This window comes from Agrilus planipennis, unplaced genomic scaffold, assembly GCF_000699045.2.
Source record: "Agrilus planipennis isolate EAB-ADULT unplaced genomic scaffold, Apla_2.0 scaffold13, whole genome shotgun sequence".
Taxonomy (NCBI): Eukaryota; Metazoa; Arthropoda; class Insecta; order Coleoptera; family Buprestidae; genus Agrilus; species Agrilus planipennis.
In genome coordinates, this window is record NW_020439040.1 from 1591418 (window position 1) to 1618261 (window position 26844).

The 26844-nt window shown below is 36.7% G+C and overlaps 1 protein-coding gene across 1 annotated transcript in view; it reads left to right on the forward strand.

The window, feature by feature from the left end:
* LOC108744257 (MAM domain-containing glycosylphosphatidylinositol anchor protein 1) overlaps positions 1–26844 on the forward strand; it is a 214076-nt gene that overhangs the window by 102238 nt on the left and 84994 nt on the right. The window contains exons 5-6 of the mRNA XM_025976780.1: positions 10588–10947; positions 24571–24840. Coding sequence (XP_025832565.1) covers positions 10588–10947; positions 24571–24840 — 630 coding nt within the window. The remainder of the gene's footprint in view (positions 1–10587; positions 10948–24570; positions 24841–26844) is intronic.

Consider the following 26844-nt stretch of genomic DNA (forward strand, 5'->3'; position numbering starts at 1 on the left):
GAAGAAGTAATCGAAGCTGTAAATGGTTATTTTGAGGAGCTTGACGAATCAGTCTATAGAGATGGCATTAATAGACTGGAACACCGCTATGAGAAATGTATCAGCCTTGGAGGAGATTATGTTGAGAAATAAAAAAAAAAAATTTTTAAAAACCTTGTTTTTCTTGGTCAGGCCGGAAACTTATCAATCCACCCTCGTACAGTCGAACTTGGATAAGTGAGAACTGGGTAAACGAGGAAACTCTATTAATGAGAGTATTTGCCAGGTCCCGTCATTTTGCCCTTCTAAAGCCTCTATAAGTGAGAAACATAAAACCTGTATAAGTGACAGTCATTTTTCATACGTGAACCTGTTTAAGTGAGATTGCTACTTGTTTATACCTCTATAAGCGACAGTTTACTTGTGATATTTTATGACTCGTTCTTAAATTTCAAAAGACCCTTATTTCATTCGAATGACCAAATCTTCGAATGACCGAGTAAGTCTTTATTATTTTATTATAGCCAAATGTGCGTACCGACTTGTTTATCAATCTTATGACAGTCAGTTCATAAAACTAGTTACGAAGAAAGGTCCTGTACTTCCTCGTAATGTCTAAACGAAAACTCAATGTGTTGTCGAACCGTATTTTTATAGACCTGTATAAGTGAGACAAATTCCTCCTGTAACTCTGTAAGCTAGAAAGTCGGGTTAGTGAGAAACCTCTATAAAAGAGAAACAGATCGCGGTCCCTTGAGCTCTCACTTATCCAGGTTCGACTGTATTAGAAGGAGGAGCTAAGAGGAGTAAAGGTGGACTTAAAGTTGGGACGATCAAAACTGGCAAAAGTCCCCAATAAATTATCTGTGAGAATGAACCTATCTTTTTTTCTTAATTCCACTTGGGACTGTAGTCATTTGCTGTTAGTTAGAAAATGCTTCATGAGTAGTACAGACAAAATGAAAAGAGATAACCGAATAATAGTAAGCGGTGCAGCGGTTAAAGGTTGCTTAGGTACGTAAAAGAACAGGGTCGGCTTTATAAGTGCCTATTTGGAATTATATCCTTAAACAAGAGTCTTTGCTTTCCTGAATTCCTGAGAATGTTGAACATTCTTTAAAGTCCGAGTAATAGTTGTAATGTTATTCCTTTTTCTTTATTAGTGTCCGCTGCAATTCCTGCCTGACATCTCTTTTCTATGTTTACGATATTATATATATATTACAACGTCTGTTTTTTAATACGAACCATGCCAGTTTTGAACGTCATAACTATAGATTAGAATACTTTATACAAATAGTTAAGGATGTGGGATGTTCTAGTTTTAGGTAAATACGAAGATTAGCTCAGGATAAGAAAAAGGGGAGATGCGTGTTTAACCGGTCTTAGGACTGACGACCTTATGATAATGATGATGACATTTTAATTTTGTGTCAACAATATTGTCAAAACTTCTTCGCTTCACATTTACATTTTAATATATGTCGTTGTCGCAGTATAATTGCGACAATAGTAGAGCTAACAAACCATTCGTCGTTTCCAATGTCTCTCGCTGTCGTTTTGAGAGTTAAATTTCAATAAAACCGTCTCGGTGTCTATTTTTCGAAAGGCGTCGGTTGGTGCGCATATAGCGGTGCCAGCGTCAGCGTCTAAATTACTTCATCTTTCACTCGAACCCCCAACGGTAGAACGGATGAAAAATTCCCATTTCAAACGCCTCCACTGCCGTGCGTCCTTACAAACTTCGTTAAAGAACGTTTCGTCAATTTGTTCTGCCATCTTAACTTAAATGGGTCTTAACGTCAAATGCAGCCGGGGAACTGTACAGCTCCCTTTAAAATCGATAAGAATTTCTTTCATTTATAATAAAAATCTATGAAATACTATAAAGCGCTTGACCTACAAGTAAATATTTAATTTGGGGATTACGACGTTATTTATACATTCCCTATTAAACTTATTTTTGCCGCTGTGATTCTTTGATCGTTTCGTTTGAAAACGCCACAAAGTTTTGTTATATATTCCTTGAATTATGGTCAAAAAACCACATCCTCTTTTTAAGGGATGATCAATATACACATAACATAAAACGTCCTGACTCACTGATTAGTCAAGCCGAGACTAAACCCTTGAACATAGAAAGCATTTGTACGAAGTTTTCTTTTATGATGTACAAGGAATAAGGAAGGATATTTTTAAATTCAACCCATATGGGATTTGAAAAGGAGTGGAAAAATTTGTGTAAAACATTTTTTGTTGTAATCCGATCTACATGAAGCCTTAACTTTTTAATGTAATGAATCAAACACTACATAGTTTGTTAGTGGTATTTATTTTTTATTTTATTTATTTAATGTCGCTACAGTCCTCTTGAGAGTGTTACATCCACTCACTCTAGAGGTCAGCTTATTCTAATTACTAACATTACTTACTAACTAGTTGCTTAGTCTAAACTTAACTGTAACTTTACTATTAAAATGAAAAACAATTACAAAAATATAGCGATTGTTTTTTGGAGCAATTATCGTACCGAAGAAAAGGTTTGAAGGTTTTCAACTTTCTTTTTCTTTGAATCTGTGCCTTACAGACGTATTTTCTTTATGAATTCAATAATGTCTAGATCCTCTTTCAACTTGTTATTTGTTAATTTATTATTCAACCCGTTATTCTCAATGAAAACGAGATTGTACTGTTTTTACGTTCGCATGACGGATCGCTTTGTAAATAAATTTCATTCCGTTCCACGACGCTAAGGGGTGTTTCTCAAAGAATTTATTTCTTATTTATATCTTTCATGAAGTTAATTAATACCTGCAGATTTAGACTGCCGACGCTAACTGAATTCGTAAACGAATATGAGAAAATTTCAATTATCTATGAAACTATTGATGTCAGTTCTACTCAGAAATATGTAGGTCGTCATAAGGTCGTCAGTCTTAAGAATTGTTGGACACACACCTGCACTCTTTCCTATCCTAAAAACTAACTAGAACTTCCCACATCCTAACTATTTTAGACATACATCTTTAACAATCTTTTTCGAATTTCTAAATTAAACGTTCGCGAACATAGAAGTGAGTCCTTTTTGTGAAAGACGCTTCTACCTTGCACTATCCTTTGTTTTATATCTTTACTGCTGAGTTATCTGACTAGATACCAAAAATCAGTTACTTCTTCTAATTTTTATTCTCTTATCATTAGAAAAACAAAAATGGGTACTGCCTAAAAAGTCCTTTTCTAGGATCCCCATTATGCAAGGTGTAATAGAAATAAGTGCGGAGTTTTTGAGGGAGCCAATCTTCTAGCAGATCGCAGAAATATGTACATTTCATACGTCACATTAAATGCCTAATAAGCATTATACGTTCATTAAAAAGGGTGCCGGATGATTGGTTACACGGCTCACGCATCCGTGACTAAATCGTCCACCATGAAGATAGATTTCCTGGTTTTTTGTTCTAATCTGTAATTTTACATATTTTGTTCATTTATATATTCGTATATATTGGTTTAATGATTAATTGATTTCCATAAAGAAGTTCTAGCTGAAAATTTAATATTCCTTTTCCTCGAATCAGTTTTCTAATGAACGCAGAGTTCTAGATGCAAGTTCAATGTTCGTACCAACGGAGAGGAAACCTTTGTAACAATTTGTAGTTGACTTTATTGCAATATAACGGGAGTAAAAACGGCGGGGAGTTAATAAAGTCTTTTCCCTTGCTAGAGTTCCTTGTTTCATGCAGGTGTCTTACAAAGTTGCAGAATTTTATTAAGAATGGGTGTATATTAGTTACTTTGAGAGAACGTAGTGCAAGATGTTGTTCAATCTAGGATGAAAATCTGTTGTAGAAAAGGTTTCCAAATAACTTTACGAGTCAAAAATCGTCTAGTACCACATAAAACTAATTTTTTCCATCCCTCGGAAACAGTATTTTTTTCTGGATAAAAGGTACCCTATGTTCTTTTCTGTACCCCTGACAAAATGTGTAGAAAATATCATGATGATCGATTGATTGGTTAAGGCGTGTAACGGTGGCAAACAAAAATTCGGTTTTATAATATTAGTTAGGAGTATTGTAGGAAAGTCGTTACATAGAAATTTAGCGTTATTATGATGGTATTATTGTCAAATTAAAATCAAAAAATGATTTAATAGTATCTAAATGGACCCTGGCATTTCAGTTCCAAATTTAATTTTCCCTTTCGCGATAGGTACAACTACGTAAAAACACTCGCAACCCCTATTACATCATTAATTCAGTGTGTTGTTGGATATAATATTAAGCACCTGCCCCTTTATTTAGCTTTTTACCCAAATTTACCCGACCAAAACGACAACAATTACGTTATGTTAATGAAACTGAAGAAATTACGGACAAAAAGAGGATTGTTAATCCAGACTGGCTGGTTGCAGTGGTGCTAAAAACGACGTCCGTTTTAATTTGGCCCCGGTTCATTAAACTTTCAAGGGGTGTGGGTTGAGGATGCAGTGGCGTTGCCCCGTTTGTGGCTTTATAATCTCAAATAGGAATGGTGGAATTATAAATGCGCAAAGAGCTTATTAACGCGCACAGTTACGGGACTGCTCTGGCTCTGTGCGAAAAGGCCTTATTATCGCGCACTGTTTCGAGCTTCACTACGCGAATTTCATTTGCGTAATTGTGCGACTAACGAAACAACACACAGTGCAACCAATTCAGTAAACTTAATACAAAAACAAAACTTTATAGGTACCTATACATAGTGATTATTAATTGTAAGGATCTAATTTATAGTGGGACTAGAAAGTACATTTTTCTTAGCATCAATGAAGATTAGGATCTGGGTAATTTGAATCCTCTTCCCTACAAGCCTGCAACCCTTTTTTCTACAATTTTAGTAATAGGTAGTTCCTCCGTAATTCTTTTTTATCTGTTTTCTAATCGAGGAAGTGAGATAAGTCAGGACGAAGGGAGTATTAGGGATATAAAGCAGAGGATAGCATAGCGTAATAAAAATAAGTCGCTTCTATGTTCGCGAACGAATTGATTTAGAAATTCGAAAAATATTCTTACAGGTGTATGTTTGAAGCGCGGCCCTGTACGGGTGTAAAGCATGGACGGTGAGCGTGGCGGAAAAAAAAGGTTAGAAGCGTTCGAAATGTGGTGTTACAGACGAATGATAAGGATACCGTAGATAGAGAAGGTTAGAAATGAACAGGTATTAAAAGAATAGGAGAATAAAGGACTCTGTGGAAGTCAATGAGAAATAGGCGAGATAGATTGGTAGGACACATTCTCAGGATGAAGGTCTAGTCAGAGACATATTAGAGGCAGAAACGGGAGTTAGGAGGGATAGAGGTAGACCTAGATTGGATTACCGTTCGCAAATATTTAAGGATGTGGGATGTTCTAGTGTTAGGGAAATGCGAAGATTAGCTCAGGATAGGAAGGAGTGAAGGTGCGCGTCCAATCAGTCTTAAGACTGACAACCGTATGAAGATGATGATGATGTCTCCTAATCATTAGACAATTGATTTCAAAAAAGTTTCAATTGCCTCTTTGTTTGTATTGTTCCTATGATGGGTCACTGTGTGATGTCGAGCGACGCGATACGACGCACGGCGTCGGCGTTTCGTCGACGATAGAGATTCCATAAATACCTCAGAGGCGGCTGCACAGCAGCGTCGGCGCCTACGGGAACAACCAGTCGTCTAATAAACAACACAACACAGTGTACCGTACCAACATCACTACATGTAAATACATGCACCACCATCCAGGTCGGTTATCTTGCTTTTAATGAATCGCTGGTAAATTTGTGTGTCAATTTACTCTTATCAGTCTATTAACGGGATGGGCCATTTCCGTGTGCATACATTTGAAAGTCTGCCAGGTCCTTTCACTCGCTATTGCTGAACATGGTGTCATTAGCTATCTCTCGAATCTTAATTACGTATAAGTACAACGTTATGAGCTTGCAGAAACGTTGTGTAAGAAATAGTTGGAAACATATCAAGGACTTGTTCTTTTTGCGGAATAATTAGAAGGTTGTTCATCTCTCTATAACTAAAGCCAGAAGGACAAGACGACACGAAGACATTTCTCTTTTGTTAACTATAGGTATAACATCAAGTGATTAGTAGTATATTGATATTTGTAGGTACTTATTGCTAATAGTAGTATTTCTTACAGTTATCAGTAAGTATCTATGGATGGCGACATACCGCTAATAACTTCAGTTTGGACTGTGATTTATCGAAACTGCTTATGGTGTGATGATGAGAGCTAATGAGTTAGAAATCGAGCTTTATATCCTTCTTATGTTTAGTAAACTTCCTTTGAACCATGAAACGCCATTGAGGACTTAAAACTGCCGTCATATAGTTTTTCCAAATTAACTAGACGATTTTATGAACTGTTTTGAGCTGCTTATGGTGTGATGATGAGAGCTAATGAGTTAGAAATCGAGCTTTATATCCTTCTTAAGTTTAGTAAACTTCCTTTGAACCATGAAACACCATTGAGGCATTAAAACTGCCGTCTAATAATTTTTCCAAATTAACTGGACGATTTTATGAACAGTTTTGAGCACGTTTTTGCCATGATACGTAGTCAAACACGTGTGCTTTGAAATGTTAAGATCCCTTGCCACTTAAAGTAATGTTTGTAAATCTCGAAGGGAAATGAGAATTACTTTAAAGCTCAGTCACGTGGCGCTAACAACTTCACCATCTATACAATTAAGATTACATTCGCACCGTTTCAGTGACTGCTTTGATACATGAAAGGGGATTTCACGGGGTCGTTTTCTCGTGTAATAACGACCGAAACTTCATCTAATGACGGCCATTACAACAGGAGATCGGGAACGTTTTCCCAGTACAGTAACTGATGTGCTACTAGATTCCTCGAAAAGGGAGATATCTGTCTCCCATTATCCCTTTCCAATTTATTCCACTTTCTACGTAAAACTTCAAACCGACAACAAATGAACATTCATGTACATATATATTTACGGGAAAAGGGAAAACTAGTCATTATTTACAAAAGAAAAATGAATCATTCATGATGTAGTTGTAGAAATTATTATTAAAGTTAATCGCAGTCGCTGTTGGGTAAAGCTATAAAATAACTTCAAAGTATAGAATTAGAATAATATCTAGTTATTTTAATTAAAGTTCAACATCGTGCAGAAATTCATATATCTAAACGTAGGCACGAAATTCGTATCTAGATAACTTCACTTCTTGTTGAAACATGTGTATAAATATGATGGACGTGATGAATTTTCAGTCTATAAAATTTAAAATCAAAACCTCAATTGAGTAAAAATAATGTATTGAGAGCGTACATAAAACAAAAATCATTTTCGTTATTCAAAAACTGGCATATATGTCATCGCGAAGTTTAATCAAGCAAATTAGCTATCGATTGATTCCAACTGTCATTCTTCATTAAAATTAACCGAGTCCTGTGTACTTTTGCTCAAAAATAATGGCGATTGGATGCGAATCTGCATACATAGATAGTGTGCCCGAAGACTGAGCAAATATCACGAATTATTCGTTTCATGGGGTGAACGTTAATTCCTGAAAATTATACCGTTTTTCTTAATCGTATACGCTAAATAAAAGTATCTATACTCATATATTTTAGAAATAACATCTTATTCGAGATACAATCATTAACCTTCAGCTGAGAATGACACCTTAGGTCTCGAAACACGTCATACTCGTACAGCATTTTAATTATACGTAGATGGTGTTTTCATCATCATCATCATAAGGTCGTCAGTCCTAAGACTGGCTGGACACGCACCTCCACTTTTTCCTATCCTGAGCTAATCTTCGCATTTCCCAAATTCTTAACTATTTGCGAGTAGTAATCTAATCTAGGTCTTTTTTATTGAAGGCAACTCGGCCCTGGGCTATCCTCTGCTTTATATCCCTACTACTCCTTCCGTCCTGAGTTATCTGACTCCCTAGATACCTACCTAAAATCGGTCAGTTCTCCTAATTTTTCGTCTCCTATCTTTATATTCGCTCTTTACCTCTTCCATTTTATTTAAAGCTATCTCTAACTCCTTGCTAGAGTGTGTTTTATTAATTTAATTTTATTTAAACAAGAAATTAGAAATAAGTTCATTTATGGCATTTAGGCATCATGAAAGTAATTATTTTAAACATTTTCTCGATTTCCGAAACGAAAAAAAATGACGATGAAATGGGTGGAATTAACTTTTGACGTCAATTTAGGGATGTCGAATATCAAAATGAATCCACTGTAAATATTGGTCGATTGCTGTTGTAAAACAGTGTTCCGAGAATCGAAAAACAATTCTGTGCCCTGCTTTTGTAAACGGGAATCGTAACCACTTCTATTTGATTCGCAGAATCGGATTTTGACAGATTGCGAAAGAATAACGTGAATTGAAAGCCCATTTCCGAACCAAATTTCCTACAGCCGATTTCCATCATAGTACCTAAAGAGCGTGGCCGAAACAAAAACACGTCGACAAATAGTCAATCACAAAACACTATTTACGTGCTTCATTTGTTTAAAGAAGATAGCAAATTGCATCCACGAAATATACGCTGTATGTACACAAATAGGCGAAGTTTAAATTGTGGAAAATTTCATATTATTTTCCATACAATGGATATTCGTATTCGATGTTAATTTTATGGGTTCGTTACTTCAAAATGAAAAAGCTGAATCGCTAAAGGTCATTTTGGTGTTTTTTTATCCGTTAAGGTTCCTTTGCTGAAGAAGAATATGGTAAACTGATTGTAATAATAATTTCTAGAAGACAAAATTTTGTATTTCATTTAGAACGTCCGGTAGGATTCCTATTTTTATCGTTTTTGTATGTGAAAAATTTGTGTTGTGTTTTTTTATTAAACGAATTTTAGCCTGTTTTCCTTCGTCAACTGTATTGGCAAATACCGGAAAAACTCCGGAACAAAGGTCAAACCTTTTTCTTCTAAAAAGTACTACATAAAAGAATTTGCCGCAGTTTCTTTTGATCCCCGCGTTTGTCCACTTTAAAAAACAGTACAATGAATAAATCAGAAGCATTGAAAAGATGGAACAACAACGGCGAATACTGGATATAATTGCGTCCAGGTTTTAATCAAAAATCGTTCTTTGTTCTACACAAGATTTATTTACCTATAATCAATAATTATCGAATTATATAGTTAGTTGTATTAGCTAATTTGGCTTTCATATGAAGCAGTATATTTCAGCCTGTTTAAAATGATTGTGGTTAATGTGGCCAATCGTTTACAATAACAAATCATTACGTCGATATATGGTAATTTGTATGTCGCATTTATTCGCCCTCTTGGGTTTCCTTTTGTAGGCTTTATTCTATTTGTTAAAGTCTTCAGATCATATATATATGAATCTTCAGACTCTTATATGTGTTTCTTTAAAAATATTCGTATAACACATCGCATCTCCTGTAATTTCATAAGCAATTTTCAATAACACACCGGTATATGAGTACATATTTTTATTATGTCTAGAGGGATTTCATTTAAAACGTTTTATGTTTCCACTTTTATCATCTTGAAAATTTTAATATCAAGAAATGAATTCAATTTAAAACGTATGTAGGTAGGTACTTCTCTTATTTAATTTAATGTTACGTTTTAGCTTGTGTTGCTTTAATTTTTTGGAGCAAAGAAATAGCGTTTGCTTTGTAATTTGTAACATAATTGTCGGAAAAAAACATCGAAATCCCGATGTAGTGACAGAGTTTAAGTTTTAATTAGTGGAAAAGAAACATTCTAAAACGCTGATTGCAATTTCATCCTATTGGCCACTGCTCTTTGACCGTGTCGGGGTTCGTTCGGTCAAGTAGCTGTATTAACTACTTCAACCCTTTGCGAGCGTTTGAAAGGGGTCGGGACTGGGGCTGCGACAGGATGCGATGGAACGCCATTAATGAAACCAATTACGAACTATTCTCCATTCCGCCACTTTAAAATGTTGCAGACTAATCGAATAAGTCGATCTATCGATCGGCAACAGTATTAAACTCGGTGTCAACCTACATGTCGAGAAGCGATATTTGACAAAATTCAATACTGTTTTGACGGTTAAATTCTTAGCCTGTGTGTTGGGGGTAAAAATTCATAGTTAAAAATGTATCTTAATCTAGACGTGAAATCTGCAAAAAAGTTTTCAATGGGTAAATAATCTGAGAGGTATATTAAAAGTAGAAATAGAAATTAAGAGGAACATATGTATATCCCTTCACTTAGGGAAAGGTACAGCGTAGGCGATGTGCGCAAACTAATGTCGGTCGTAGACGTGTTCCAGGAATATGATCACTGCCAGGTGTTTCCGATCAGGGCACAACCCGTAACCCGTTACGCTCATTATTACAATCCACGCATATCGATTTGGCATCGTGTACTTTTCTCTAAGTGAACGGACTTTAAGCCTAGACTAGGCTACTGTTAAATAATTACAGGTATACGTTGCTCTAGTTTGGGCTCAAGTAAAAGCATTCAACCAGTTTTTGGGCTACAAAAATTAGGATCATCACTATTATTTATACACATAATAGAATAGATATGTTATATATCTTCTAAATGTCATTTTGTTTTTGTTACAGATCCCCCTGAGAAACCCTACCTCCTAATAGACAATAGGATCCTAGATCCGGGTAATTTGTTCATTCCGGTTAAAGAAAATTCAGATTTGACCGTATCGTGCGTGGTGGACGGTGGCAGCCCGAAGCCGACGTTATCATGGGAATTGGCTCTCGGATCTTTGTCACTTCTCGACGCTCCGGAGGTCCCTTACCAAGCTCTCAATTTCACCGAAACAGTACGAGAACAACGCGTCGGCGCTCGCAGCGATGTGCGTCTCGAAAGCGTCATGAGGGTCCACCATAATGCAACACTCACGTGTCTCGTACATCATGTTGCCTTAGAACAGCCCCTAAACGTGTCGTTACTGCTTGATGTCCAATGTAAGTATATAAACATGTTCAAAAAATGTTAGGCAAAGACCTCTACGTGGTAGACAGGTAACTAAGCAGAACAAGCAGTTCATGGTGGTCATTGAATCTCATCAGCACGCCGTATACTGCTTCGACAATTTGCAGACCATCTCTACCTGGTGCCTTTAGACAGCATTTGATGAATTATTACAAACAGTGTAGTGAACGCCATCTATAGAAACTCGTACCGACTAGATCTAATGAAAACGAAATCGCGATCAACGTTTCGACAGAATAATGACTACCATGAACTTTCTGAGGTACATAATCAAAACAAAAGGTCCTCTACAAGAAATATTGCACCTTTTTCAAAATAACAATATTAAAACTGGGCATTTTTTATGCAAAATCTTCCCAAGTGCATAATTAGGTCATCCGATAATTTAAATTGATAACTTGATAGTAAATTGTAGATGCTTCAAGTAGCAGCAAGATGATAGAAGACCTTAGAACCTGAACGAAATTTACCCCTACATTTTTGATACTTTATAATTTTGAGTAACCTTTAATATTTTACCTTCATGAGTTTTTCACTTTTTTCCCAGAAAACCCCTATAAATTTTATATTGTTTAAAGGCATCATTGTCAGTTCATCTATCCATAAATAGAATATTGTCTAATACGTACAATTAAACGGAAGTTTGCTGCTGTCTTACTTTCATGAAATAATAATTTGTCAGCAAGTTCCTTCTCCAGTTTTACGTAAAATCAAACGCTACGTAGAACTCACTTTCTACTAAACTTCTCAGAAGAGACTGGAATTTTATGAATTGCTTCAGAAAGTCTTTTTCAAAAGCAAGTTTCGATTGCTCGTTGCCTTCCTCTTCCTCACATTTAGTCCTTTTACCTACTGTTTTAGCATTCAATGGAACGTTTAAAGCAAAGCATTTTCACTGACTATGAGTGGATTATATTCACCTTTAGCCTGCTGTACAAAAGACACCTAACCCAATCAATTTAGGCACTTAATTCTTATTCAAATTACAAACGACTAATTAAGAAATTGCCTCATTGCTTAGTGAGATTCTTAAATTGGATTAAATACTGAATTACAGTTTTTTGACTTCACCTTCAAATTAGTCACTTTTAATTTAATATTGCGAGTAAATGTATTAAACGTGTCTTTATCCTCAAGCATTGATTAATGAAATTAAATTCTACACATCAACTACGTACTATTCTTGACGATAAATTTCCAGCACTCGGGTTAATTGGAATTTTCAGGAACAGTTTTAATTCAAAAATAATTTAATTTCCGGATACTTGAAATTATCATTCCAATTTTGAAACTGTAGGTAATTATCTAATTATTCAAAATGCAATCTCATTATCCTTAAGAATCCCTTAAATTTACTTATCAGTCTTTAATATGGAGTATCAAGTTCAAACCATTTCTTGTTAAATATCTAACAATTTTAAATAATATTCTTTAATTTGTTTAAAATTGAATGGCATTCTTCCAAGATCTGGCTCATATGGTTTACACTTATGATTTTAAGGTTTATGTTAAGTGTATTTGTTATTTTTTTTTTAAATAAAATGTATATATTGCGTAGGTACAACTAATAACTATTCTTTAAAATAAAATAGATCCTTAAAAAATTTCAGCAACATCGTTAATCTCATTATCTGCGTAGTACCTTGAGAATTACTTGATGAAGTCTTAAAAGGCGAAACATCGATCCGTTATATTATTAATAAAAAACATTTGAATTTTCACATATTACCTATATACACGTGTATATATTATATTTCAAATATTTCCTGTCAGTTATTCGCAGAAAATAATTTATCCTATTTTCGATGTACCTACGAGAAAAGTGTAAAGAGTCCTACGTAAAGCACGGGAAGTTTTAAAAAAGTTTGCACAAAAATTACATTGTGTTCAGTTAAGAGTTAGCCGTCTGCAGTTCTTCCTTGGAAGACAACGTTAATTTAAAGTTTCGAAATAGCAAAAATCCAAGACGAATTAGAAGATAAAAGTCGGTTATATATCGTCCCGGTTCCTCTCTCGCGGACGTTAATAAACTACTCGGGGATATAATTTATTATCCGGGGGAGAGTCGACCGTGATCAACGAACTCCCATCTCGAAGAAAACGTTTCACTTCTTTAATCCAATCGTCGGACATGGAAATGGGACGGCGAGGGACGTGTCCGTTCGTGCGAACGAATTTTCTTCGATTGTTCTAATGTTTTACGACTCTTCCTAGCTAGAAAACAAGCAATACAATTGCAAAATTTTCCGTCAACAAAAAGTACTAAATTTCCGCCACTATATAGATGATCTAAATACGAACGAATTATTCAAAGAAATCGGTCCAGTAGATTCGGAGCAAATTGACTGTGGCAGAAGGACACACAGACACGGAAGAGACTTACGAAACCCTAAAATTGCTGTTGTATTATTTTAATTGATTGATATATTATTTAACGTTACGAACTTTTTATTTTGTACCGATTTAGTAATCCAGTAATTACCTTTGAAGCTATCGCATTAGCATCAAGTATTGATCGTCAGCGATTCGAAGTAGTCACGTTCTTTGCGATTGGGAATATCCGTAATTTCACGTGTCACTTCGATCACGTTCCTGAATCAGACTCATTATTATTATTACAAGCCGAACTTTCGATAACTTCACGTGTACAATTTTCCCCTGCCCTCTTTCCCCAAGTGACAAATAACCATCGAAGGCTGTACAACAATTAATTGTCATATTCATCATCATAAGGTCGTCAGTCCTAAAAAGGGTTGGACACGCATATCCCTAAAACTAAAACACCTCACATCTTTTTAACTATTGCGAACAGTAATCTAATGTAGGTCTATCGCTACCCCTCCCGCTTCTGCCTCTAATATGTCTTTGACTAGACCTTTATGCCTGAGAAGGTGTCCTACCAACCTATCTCGCCTATTTTTTATTGACTTCCATTGAGTCCTCTGTTCTCCTATTCTTTCTAATACCTCTTCATTTTTAACCTTCTCTAGCCACGGTATCCTCATCATTTGCCTGTAACATCACATTTCGAACGCTTCTAACCTTTTCTTTTCCGCCGCACCAGTCCATGTTTCGCACCCGTACAGCGCCGCGCTCCAAACACACCTTTAACAACCTTTTTCGAAATTCTAAATTAACCATTCGCGAGCATATAAGTGACTTCTTTTTATTGAAGGCGACTAGACCTTGCCCCATCCTGTGCTTTCTATACCTAGTACTCCTTCCGTCCTGACTTATCTGACTTTCGAAAATGTAGTAGGTCAGGTAATAACAGTTTCTGCTAATCGCAATAGGGAGATGTGGACCACATGTGGCTTCAACAATATTATATCAGATACTGTAAAACCTCTTTGGGGTTTTTGGGGGTTTTTCATTCTCTTCTGGCTTCATTTCGTCCGTCTCATCTTTCTCACCTGAACCACCACCCACCCATTCCCACGATTCCTGAAAGGAGACTGAAGAGGGTCTTCCGCCTTACCTTCCGGCATAGTCTGGAGGGACTGCCCGCCCACCAACATTAATGGTTGGTGGGAATGAAAAACCCAAAATTTTTATTCTTTTGGACCTTATGATAATGTAAGACGTGCTGTCTATCACTTCTATTGATTAGACCCAAAATGGAAGACGATGAAAATAGCGGCTTCGTGCACCACTGAATGACTTAGGTTTAGAAATGTCAAAAAGCAATGATAATGTCACCATTAACTTTTGACGTCTGGAATGATTGGCTAAAACTAAATTCAAAATTAAACTACTCTATGTATAATGTCACCTAGGCCGTTAGGGCGGTCATGTGGTCTTTGTGAACGTACCTGTGCTTATCAACATTTTTATTTTGGTTTGTCCTACATCCAAGATCATCTGAAGCATTTCCAAGTTCGGTTAAACCGATTGAAAAACGGGTGGGAAACTTTCAACAAGCTCGATAACGATGTTGGCATAATTCACAAATATTCCATCGGGGATTTCGTCGATTTACCGAGTCGAAAAACCATCCACGTACCCTCAACGAAATATTCCTTAAAGCCGCCAACAACAGGGGCGAGAAATATTATGCTAAAGCGGAAAAGCAGATTTGTATCGATCTGCAATGTCAGAAGTGTCCTCGAAGGACCAACGTGTCCTTCAGAGGAAGATATGCTGTACGAGAACTATCGAAAAAACAAATGCGGACGTGGTGACCTCAAAGAACTCCCGAACGCGCCCTTTTATACTTCAGAAGAGGATCTCTACTATCACACATTTAAGTCAAAAGAGAGAAATAAACAAGACGCGTTAGTTAACTATCATCAGCCCTTATCCCATTCCGGTTCTGAACCTTCTGTTTTAAAAGTCGCCTCGTCGTATCCTTCTGATATCCACTCATCAAAATGTATATTTAAGAATGACATTTACTGTCAAACTGATAACACTCGGCTAATTACAACGAGATCCACGAACACGAACGAAAAATGCATGAAAGTGAAAAAGTCTGTATCAAACCATGTTGATCTAAGCGGAAGCATAAAGAAGAATTCTGTAAAACAAAGCAGAAAGTGTAAAAGTATTAATGATAATCAGTTTTTGAGGAAACGATATGCCCAATCAGCCCCTGTCTACATGAGACTTTCTACAGGCAAAAAGAAACCATCTTGTAATGTTTACTACAAAAACGACTGTATTTTGGACGACGAAAAGTCGTACATCTCCGACCCATCGTCTTTTTATCTTTACGACAAAAATTATAAAATGTCAGAGAGTAGAGCAAGGTCCAGTTTTATAACAAGTGCAGCTGAAATAGCACGAAAAATAAAATCCGTAACACATGCGAACTGCACGCGCGTTGTCAGAAGTATACTTCTAGAAACCATTTCTCCAAGATGTGACCCTGTCTTTAAAAAGTGCCTTAGGCTTATGTCCGTGTCCCTTGTTCTCGTAATTTTCGGATTTTTAACACATTACTTCAACAAAGAGCTCTACAAAACCAGGAGATACTATTATTTCTATTTAAATAAATAAATAAATAAATAGAACATATAGACTAGGGTCAAATCTATGCAAGTATTGATTAGTGGTAATATGTCATTAATACAGAGTCAATAGTATTGAATTCAGACTTTATCTATGAATTAGCATGTCATGTTTGATTACGTTGACAGAGGGTTCGTTAGTTCCGGTTTTGCTCAAAATTTTTAATTGAATAATGCTTGATAATAGTGCGGGTTAGAAAAAATATGGTCAAAAACCGCAATTCTCTACCGAGACCTGCGAACAAGAAACAGACACCAGTTGCCGAAAAAAAAATCAAAAATGTTTGCCGAAACGTCAACCGACTCAAAACTGAGTTTATAAAAAAACCACCGGAAAATTACGACCATTTCGATCAAGACGAACAGAGCAGTCTAAGCCGCGTCTCTAGTCCTTCCCAATATGCTAGCAAAAAGGAATTAGACGTCAGTAAAGACGACAACAATCGGATCACTAATTACTCACGTGGCTACCACTGTATTTGTAACAAATTTTTGACGTTCTCAAAGAGTGACACCATCACGTACATCAGAAGTTCAAATTTCGTCGCTTCAACGCTAGGAAATAAATGTAAAGCTTGCGCGAATAAACAAATAAATAAAAGTATCCCGCTACTGAAAGCCGAAAGCGACAGTATTACTGAACTAAAGGAACCTGTTGTCAACAATAATAACACTAACGACAACAACTTGTACAGTAGCGAAGATGAGAAGGAGACAAAAAAAACTTGTGATGTCAAACGACCTCAAACCAGACGAGACAGAAGATGTTTCAAGATGTTGGAAAATAAATCAAAATCACTTGTAGAACTTACACCCCAGAATAGTATCCCAAGAAACAGAAGAGCGCAATCGGAAAGCAACTCGAGAACAAGGAAGCAGGAATATTTCAAAATGTTTGCCGCAAAATCAGATAAAGGCGCCAAAACGTATGACAGACGGGCATCCCCAAGGTCATCTACTTCCCGAAAATCGTCCAGGTATGACGCGAAAACGGGAAGGTCTGTTCATCAGTCACGAAGCAATATTAAAACTACCGCTCATCAAAACAAACGAATATCGTCTGGGAGTTACCTGTCCGAATTCCTTAGAAAAAAAGCCTTGAACAAACCGGGACTGGAAGAATATGCCCCACCACAATGTAAAGAACAACCTCGAAGAAATTCCCCAAAAGAAAAGGTAAGACCTCGAAGCGCTAGTCCAACTATAGAAGCTTCCATAAAATTGTCGAAAGCTCTTTCTATACCCGAAGTGACGAAAGCCAATTCACAATCCTCGGCAGTCAGTAAACGTACGAACGAGTCAACCCATGAGACACGTTTCATACTTGCAATGAATCAAAACCTTAATGTTATGTGCGATAGCACGTCCACGGTCAGGGGATCGTGGCTCACACTAAGCAATATCGAAATTAGCAAAACTGATGAGAACAATTTCGGAATGTTGTTGCCCAGAAATTCGGTGGACACTCTTTTTACCAAGAAACATTTGCAGAAGGATACGATGTTGTTTGAAACTCGACCACGTCCTAAAACCAGAATGCAACAAAAAACCAATTGTTTCTTCACCGATCCTATTCTATATCCAAAACATAATCCCGATGACGATGAAAAGTTACCAAGAGGATACAAAATGTTTGTAAAAGACAACAGTCCTTACGAAGATCCAATAAAATCGGTTGCCGAACATAAAAAAAAGGATTCGAAAGAAATGCAAATTCCAATAGATTACTACAGTTCAGACTCGAAGACAAACTCAAATGGTGAAGAACTACAGAAATATATTATGGAGATAGAAGATTCTCCAGAGATGATCAATAAAACCATAGCAATCATGTTGGAAGGTGCAATTCCGATTATAAAATCGATGAATTATGAGAATTATTATTCCAACGAAAACCAGCTAGCAACATCGTGCATTGCCAGCGGCTTCCCTTCATATAGAACAAACCGGTGCACCCAAGAAGAATTTAAATATCCGGTTAGAGAAAGGTGCCCATCAAATTCATTGTCCACTTTCAGTTATCCTCCTTCTGCTACCCTCACCGCCATACCAGAAGAAAGCCTGCACAGTTTAGAAGAACAGGCTGAATCTACAATTCGGTGGATTTTCAAAAGGATAAAACAATTTTGGCTTTACATTCGCGACAAAATAAATTATCATATTCAACATAATCCAACGTTCACGTTCTGTCTTACGGTGTTTATCTATTGGATTATGTCAGTGTGCCAGTTCGGTGGACAAATGGGTAATAGGATATCACTTGATTCGCAGGAACGGGTGCAGTTAGAAAACAACCCCACCCGCTAGAAATTTATCTTAATAATTATTGACTAATAAGATTAGTGTACATAATAAACTGTAAAACGTATCGATGATATTTGTTCGCACTTATATTAAATTTGAACCACATTTGTTTATGATAACAAAATTTATGCTATAAATCCTATCTTTGGTATCCGAATCCTAAAAGAATATGCTTTAATGTGTTGGTGTTAATTAAACAATAACGAGCCGCTACTGTTTCAATGTAAATAGTAATAGAAAACTAATTTTTATATGTAAGGAAAATGTAAATGTTTCCTGAGCGGTTGGAATTAAATCCCGGAGGGTTAACGGACTAGCGATGGTGGCTGGTCTAATTAATTTGCTGGAGAGTTGTATTTTAATCTCACTGTCAGTCGGTCGCTTCACTTCGATAGATTAATGAAAATTGTCTGTCCTCGAAGCCACTAGATCATTTCTATTGAAGACAGAATCAGTAGAAAGGCCTTTCTATAGATAGTAGTTAGACTGTCGTCGAGTTGGAACTTCCCTTCCACTAAAAGGCGGACGGGGGCGCATCTTCTTCCGCAAGATCGGATAAAATTAGTTTACTTTTGAATTACGAAAAATTCATCAAGTTTGAATTCTTAAGTAATGGATAAATCCAAAAGGAAGTGAATTCCACTGCAATTCCTAATACCCGATCCTTTTTTTTACCCGTTCGATAAATAATTTTCATTATATAGGGTTGTTCGGAAAGTCATTTCGTTTTTTTTGTGGAAATGAAAGACAGTTTTCGTATTATAAACAAATACTTTATTAAATTATATATTGACCGTTCTGGTCCAACACCTTTTGTCATCTTTCTGGTAGTAGCATAATTCCACGCTCATAAAATTTTTGGTCTTTGCTGGCAAAAAACTGATCGAGGAGGTTTTTGACCTCCTCATTTGAGGTGAAGGTTTTACCGTCTAAAAAATTTTGGAGTGACCGGAACAAATAATAATCCGATGGTGCCAGGTCTGGAGAATATGGTGGGTGTAGCATTGTATCCCATTCAAGCTGTAAAAGCTTTTGGCGAGTGACCAAACTTGTGTGAGGTCTCGCGTTGTCTTGGTGAAACACTACACCTTTCCTGTTGATTAGTTCTGACCTTTTCTGTTGAAGTGCATCATTCAGTTTGTCCAGCTGATGACAGTAGACTTCCGAATTAATCGTTGTGTTATCCGGTAAAAGCTCAAAAAAAAAGATTCCTTTAAAATCCCACCAAACAGACAGCATCACCTTTTTTTGGTGAATATCGGCTTTGGAAATGGTTTGAGCCGGTTCATCTTTTTTGCTCCATGACCTCTTGCGTTTGACGTTGTTGTATACAACCCATTTTTCGTCCCCAGTGATGATGCGCTTCAAAAACGGATCATTTTCGTGACGTTTGAGAAGCGAATCGCAGACGTCAATGCGGCGACACAGATTTCTCTCTGTGAGAACATGGGGAACCCATACATCGAGCTTCGAGGATAATCCCAGGCCTTTCAAGTGGTCATAAACTGTTGAATTTGATAAATTTAACCTCAATCCGATCTCACGTGTTGTTATTCGCCGGTTCACATCAACTAATGCCTTTATCACGTCTTTATCAGCTTCAACCGGCCTTCCCGAACGTGGTGTATCTTCGACATCAAAATTGCCGGATCGAAATTTAGCGAACCAGTTCTGGCACTGGTGTACTGTCAACACACTTTCTCCATACACATCAGTCAATTTCTTTCTGGCTTGAACAGCATTTTTACCCTTTCTTTAGTAAAACAGTAAGATATCTAGAAAATGCTGCTTATCGCTCTCCATATTTAAAAGTGCACCAACCAAAAACTACTGCGTAGAATTAATTTTGGAATTTTTCACACACAAGCCTTGCTATATGAGCTCTCAAAGCATATAAAAATTATACGGCTTAAATGTGAAGTTGGGTGCAAAAGAATACAATTAAATCCTCTGTCGGGAAAAAACGAAATGACTTTCCGAACAACCCTATAGAATTCACTTAATTAAATCAGTCAAACTAAAATGAAAATGTATCAAAAGTGAATTTTTTCGAAAGGCTAAATTAAAGAGATTGCTCCATTATGCTTCCAAGAATTTTTAACCAAAACAACAAGAATTTTACAATTTTTTGAATGATAAATGGGACATTCATGCTACAGTTAGGAACCAAAACATGCAATATTTTGTTGCAGAACAAAACATGCTAATGGAGCAACCCATTAGTTTTTGTGGTAGTTTGAAGACACCGAGAAAAAAGTGTGGCTACGTATTTTTGCAGCTAATGCGTGGATACTGTTGTAGCTAATTCGAATGTGAATGATCCGGAAACATTTAGTGAAATGGTACGTGTTCGTGACTGAAAATACAGCTTCACTCACTTGATGACCCAATTTTGAAATAAAGGTGTTTTTGAAACAACATCAGGCCCTAGTACTGTCTTTATTAATTTCCATTTCCCTTTAGCGCTAATGCATGTGCTTAAACTCCACAAAGCAAAATAGAACAATATTTATAATGTAGACAAATGTTGTTAAAAATCTTCATGAAAAACAGATAACAATGGGCTCCAATAATTATACCTCGAACCATTTAACTCAAAATTATAATAAGCAGTTTATTACTTGAAAATAAATTCAGAATTTGTATTGACAAACTTTCCCTTAACTGTTCTTAAGTTGGTATTAATATTTAATGTGTTTGAAGTCAGCAGATCTATAACTAAAATTAGACTAGACGATCCTAATCCTCTTTATATTAGGATTATGTACAGTATAAAGCTTCCCCTGAAATTAAAAACGTAACTTTTGTGTGGAAAATATTTGTTTGTGGGAGGTAAAAATCGATTAAGAACCACCTCGTCGATTACTTAATTTCGAATAATTAAAAGTTCGACATTTAAAACTTTTAAGCGAAGTTATAATTAAATCGTGGAACGACAACGGCCTGCCACTCACATCGAACGGATTTATTTAGGTTTATTGACACTTAATTACTTTGTTCGCTAACTTTTTATTAGCTAATAAGAGAAGCAGAGGCGGTTTTAATGCCCTGTCAGAAAGTATTAACGCCTGACAAGTGTTTTATAGACGAGTTTATTGAATTTTAAACTCGTAAGCGGTCCTTCTCCTTCCTCCACGAATGACTGCGAATAACACGTTTATATGTTCGTACTTTCCATGAAAACTGTTATGGCCTACCTGTATAACATTTAATTAAATCCCGCTGCTACTTTAAAGCGATACTCTTCTTGACAGCGACGTAAATTTGGTTGCATACGTTCTCACAGTTATTGTAACTGCGCTTGCGCTTTTATTACCCCCACCCTACAACGCAGGAGTATATAAGCATGCTGCATTCAGGCCGGAGAACTGCGAGTATGAATCTAATTAAGTTTGCGAGTAATTCTTTCAAAGACTAACCAAGAAACGAACTTGTAAACATAGTTCTAAATAAATGGCTGTTGCTTTGATTCAAGTTGCGGGTAAATAAATTTAGTCGTCTCGAGTTGTGCTTTTCTTGGGGTTAAATTAATTTTAGATGAGGTGTTCGCGAGGCGGTTTCGTTTCGTATTTTGAAAACGAACGCGGAATGGGAATTCTCATTGTAGCTTAATTCGAGATTAATGTGCAACCATGCCGGAAATGGCCGGGGTTTCAATTTGCGGACGGAAACATCTCCGAGGATATCGTGCGATCGAGCTTTGCGGCATCCTTACTTAATATCCCGCAAATCATTTTAGGGCAGCGGTGAATACATTAACTCAAGACTTGTCCGTTGCACTTTGAGACATCCACCTCCGTCTTTGTCCATTTCTTATTATCTTAGACATCTACTTCCAGTCATAATAATCATAAACACAATTTTAATTAGTTTACCTTTACTAAAAGCCCTTTTTTAATCTCCTTTTGCTGAGAATTCTTAAAAAGATTAAATAAATACTGTAATCCGATGCAACGCAGTAAAATAACAAAGCTGCTCTGATTTTTAATTGAAAAACCTTTTCGAAACTTTTTCTGTGCTCTTTTCTAGTGTCCTAGTTAAGTAATTATTTACTAAATTATTCATCGTCTTTAGTTTTGTTTTGCTTTCGCTAGAAGACGGGTAAATTTTGTTGTCTCAAGGTTCGCCCGGGATCATGAATATGCGAATTGTTTATCTTCGGTTGCTCTCTTCCCAGCTTCCGTTTATCGTAAAGTGGGACAAGAGGGGATTACCTACTGCAGTCGACAATCCTCACAAATTTACCTTTACACGCGAAACATTTCAATTGCCCCTTCAGCCCGTGTTGCTCACGCAAAGCTTCAACAATTGTAACAAAATTGCTGCCTAAACGTGCAACTGTAATAGCAATATTAAATTTGTTGTTTAACTTCTGGATCAAAACGTTATTCAAACGGCGAATGTAAAACTGTAAAACGTAAATAGAATCGAGTGAGATAAAATCCTGTTTATAGAGTAGTGGATAAGATAATATACATAGAATTTATAGAAGTCTGTCTTGTATCCCTCTTCTTAGAGCTCTTGCTCCACTGTCTTGTCGTACATAGATAGATAACAATCATTTTATTTATCGATTGGGTACTTACGTAATAGCAATAAATATGGTTTTACTATTTTAAAATTACATGCGCATCTGGAACGTTTCAAAGCTTAACTTCCGTATCGTTTCTTTTTATTTATTTTAACCTCGAGGAGGGGAAATCTTCTAAAGACACCCCCCAAGGGGGGAAGTGTCGGATTCACTCCCGGTGAGAGCGCCTACCGTTTTTAGTCGGGTGGTAGTTCAACCTGGTGGTTATGACTACCGGGAGAAGTTTGGGGAAGGGGAGAGGATTGGGTGGGAGATAGGTAAAGAGGTGAGGGAGGGAGGTTGGGGAGATGAACTGTGAAGAGGGTGGCCCAACAATAACGGAAGGATGAGCACTCGCGCTAAAAAGCGAAGCTAGTGTTTCTTTTTAAAAAAAAAAAAAACATTTTGGTGTTTCATTCCCACCAGCCAGTAATGCTGGTGGGCGGGCAGTCCCTCCGGATTATGCCGGAAGGTAGGGCGGAAGGCCCTCTTCAGCCTGCTTTCAGGAATCGTGGGAATAGGTGGGTGGTGGTTCGGGTGAGAAAGATGAGACGGACGAAATGAAGACAGAAGAGAATGAAAGATTATCTGTGGAATATTACTGCCTCAGCATTTGCCTAAGTGGTCCAAGGAAACCACAGAAAAACTTGGACCAAGGCAAACGGACCCGGAATCGAACCGGCGTCCTCCCGAATGCTAAGCAATGGTCTAGACCTCTAGGCCATGCCGCTCGGTTGTTTCTTTTTAAATGAGTGAACATTTATATAGATTGTATTGGAAGTAGTGGGGGAGTTTTTGAGCATGCGCAAAGAGATGTGCATGGAACCCAACCTTTTTTGAAAATACGCTATCTCAACGTAATTTCAGTTATTTCACTTTAATCAATAATCCGCATTTGCTAATAAACTGAATATAGTAGAAAATGCCCCCATTTAACAGGTTAATATAAAATAATTAACTGTTTATAATGCAAGTCTCGATCACTACGGCGGACAATAAATTGCGAATCCCTAATGGAAAACAAATCTTCTATCGGAAGGAGAACTCATAAAATCGGAATTACAACAGCAACCATACGTGCTAAATGCATCAGCAGTTATGTAGCGTTTCTGATGCAGAATCAATAATGTAATCCAACTTTACCTACCTCCATAGATGTATAAACAGTTTTATGAAAAGCAAATAGAGTTACATTGTTTGATTGTAACGGAATACGTATTCAACTAAGTTTAATTTTGTCGAACAACAAATCGCAACAAATTACTTGTTATAGATACAATGTATCTACTTGTGGTAGCAAGTACGGGAGAGATTACTGCTACATTTGTATAATAAATAAATACTCATGTATGAATAGTAATACTACAATCTGCATAATGCAAAAACCATGTAAAAGTTCGTTTTCAACGAGTAATTGATTGAAAATCAATTTTATTTCCCGGAAATTGTCTGTAGTAACGTATGATTCTCTGTAAATAAAATCATAGCTGCACGCGTTGCCACTGACAAGAGCGACAAGAGCCGCGATACGCAGAAGAAAGAGGAAGTTTCTTCTTCCGCCTCATCGTAAAGTAAGCAACAGTCGCGCATCAATTGCCCTAGCGATCTGATATTGTATAATTCTGTCTCGGCGGTCGAAGTTATTTGTAACTGTTACAGATTTTTGCTGTATTATAGAATCGTATTATAAGTGAAATTTTATTTTGTTACAGACACGCCGTCGTTCGCCATTTCCCGCGATCCAGGTTTCGGCATTCCGATCAGGGAAGGAATGGCTGTATCATTAAAATGCGACGTCGACGCAAATCCCCGCGCCGCTCCAATTTGGCAAAAGGACGACAGCAGTCCGCCTGTTCAACAAACACCTGATGGCTTCTTAAATTTTACCGAAATACTAAGAGAACATAGCGGATGGTACAAGTGCATTGCTCGTCACTTGCTCGGAAAATTTTCCAGCATCGGCTATTTCCTCAACGTCAGATGTAAGTAAAAGTTGAATGTTAAATAGATGAGGCTTATATTTCTTGTAACTCCATATGTAATAGAAAAAGTTTTTAGCATTTGCCTAGTACATTATACCATGACACCATGAATTAAAGAGGTTGCAAGTAAAACTTGTAGTACAATGGAGAATAAGGCTTTTAAACTTGGTTTAAAACTCGAAAACTTGCCACCTGAACCTTAGTATTTTGTGATATTTTTATTTCTGACCGTTAACAGGGTAAAAAACGAACAAAAGCGGTTACTTTTTTCTTCTTAAAATAAGAAAAGAAATTAAGGAACTTGAGCTTTCACATGATTACACCCGTATAATTACGTAGCCTGCACGGCAAGGGCTTCTGTTGAAAGGACTAAAAATAATACGTAATTGTAAAAGCGCGGCCAAGAAAAAGTACACTTAGAAATCTCGAGTTTATTTGAAGAATGAGACGTTTATAAAGTGTTCACGTCAGTCAACCTCGCGAAATAAAAGAAACCCCACTGACTATTTCAAACAAAAGTGAAACAATTTACCCAAGACTGGAAAACATGAAAATTACTTTCATGATTTGTACGAATACCCGCACAGTAATAGCACACCTATTGTAAAACGTGAAAATTGTTAAAGTTTCTCTCGGGTTCTCGTATTTGGGACTATAAAACGTGACTCTTTAAAAGACGCAGGGAATTTCTGGGTTAAGTTAAGATACGGTATAGAGGAAAGGCTATAGTTATTATAAATATAAGGCCGTAATGATTTGTAATCATAAAATAATTCGAAGTGGTCTGTATTCTGTCGAAACTGCGAGACGCGGATCTCGATTTCGATCTTTTTGGATCTCATCAGCGCGTCGCAGACAGCTCCGACAGAATACAGACCAACTTTTACCTGCTGTCTTAACAGCGCGTTTTAGAAAATACCACAAATGGCGCAGTAAACGCCATCTGTAGTACGATGCTACATTTTAGGATTACGTATGCTCCAACAAGGTCCATTTAAATATATGGATATGTGCTTGCTGAAACGAATCCCAGCGTAGCTAACCTCAACGTGATAGGCACGTTACCATAATCGAATAAAATAATTCGAAGTGGTCCGTATTCTGTCGAAATTGCCAGACGCGGATGGCGATTTCGATCTTTTTGGATCTCATCAGCGCGTCGCAAACAGCTCCGACAGAACATTTGTAATCATAATCTTACCGCAATATTCGTCGATTTTATTAAAAGGGTTGGTGCCCTGAAGTTAGCGACTCAATAATAAATCATTTACTAATAATAATAGCATGTATAAAAACAGATTCTCGCAGTCTTACTACTTTTAATTAATTATTTGGTGTATAATCAACACTTCTACTATTAATTAGTTATTATTCACCCCTATATGAACACTCTGTCACTTCTTCGCTCTATTCTTTACTTTGTTTCGCCTTGCATTGTTGTATTAAGGCACAAGCTACTACGTAAGTTTCTTTATCTTTTTATCTTAAACATTATAGCTCAAAATTTCTCATTTTGATAAGAGATAAAAGCTAAAACTAGATTGCTGACCCTAAAAATTAGTAACTTTTCGTAGATCACCTGCTGCCTACTTCAGTCGCCTGCAATTTTAGTTCAACAGATAAAAATGTGGTCGGTATATTTTTTGTCAATCCTGTCTATCTACGATGGGATTATTGATTGCGAAATCCCCCGTAACATTCAATTACGGTAACAAAGGACACTGACAGGAAGGACTGTTGTATAGTTTGACGTGCAGGTTTTAACGCCAAATGCTGTCACTTACATGGGGTAATCTGATTACTCGGTTTATTGCACATTGAAGTCATTTCCCGGGGTTGTAAAAATGTATTTATTTTTTTATTGATGACCAAAGCAGGAAACAGTTTCGGTCACCAGAAGGACAGATATTAGACTATTAAACCAAAATTGTTTATACTAAATTATTCTTAGAAGATACGTAAACACATTTACCTATAATTGTTACTCGAACTTACTGATAGTTT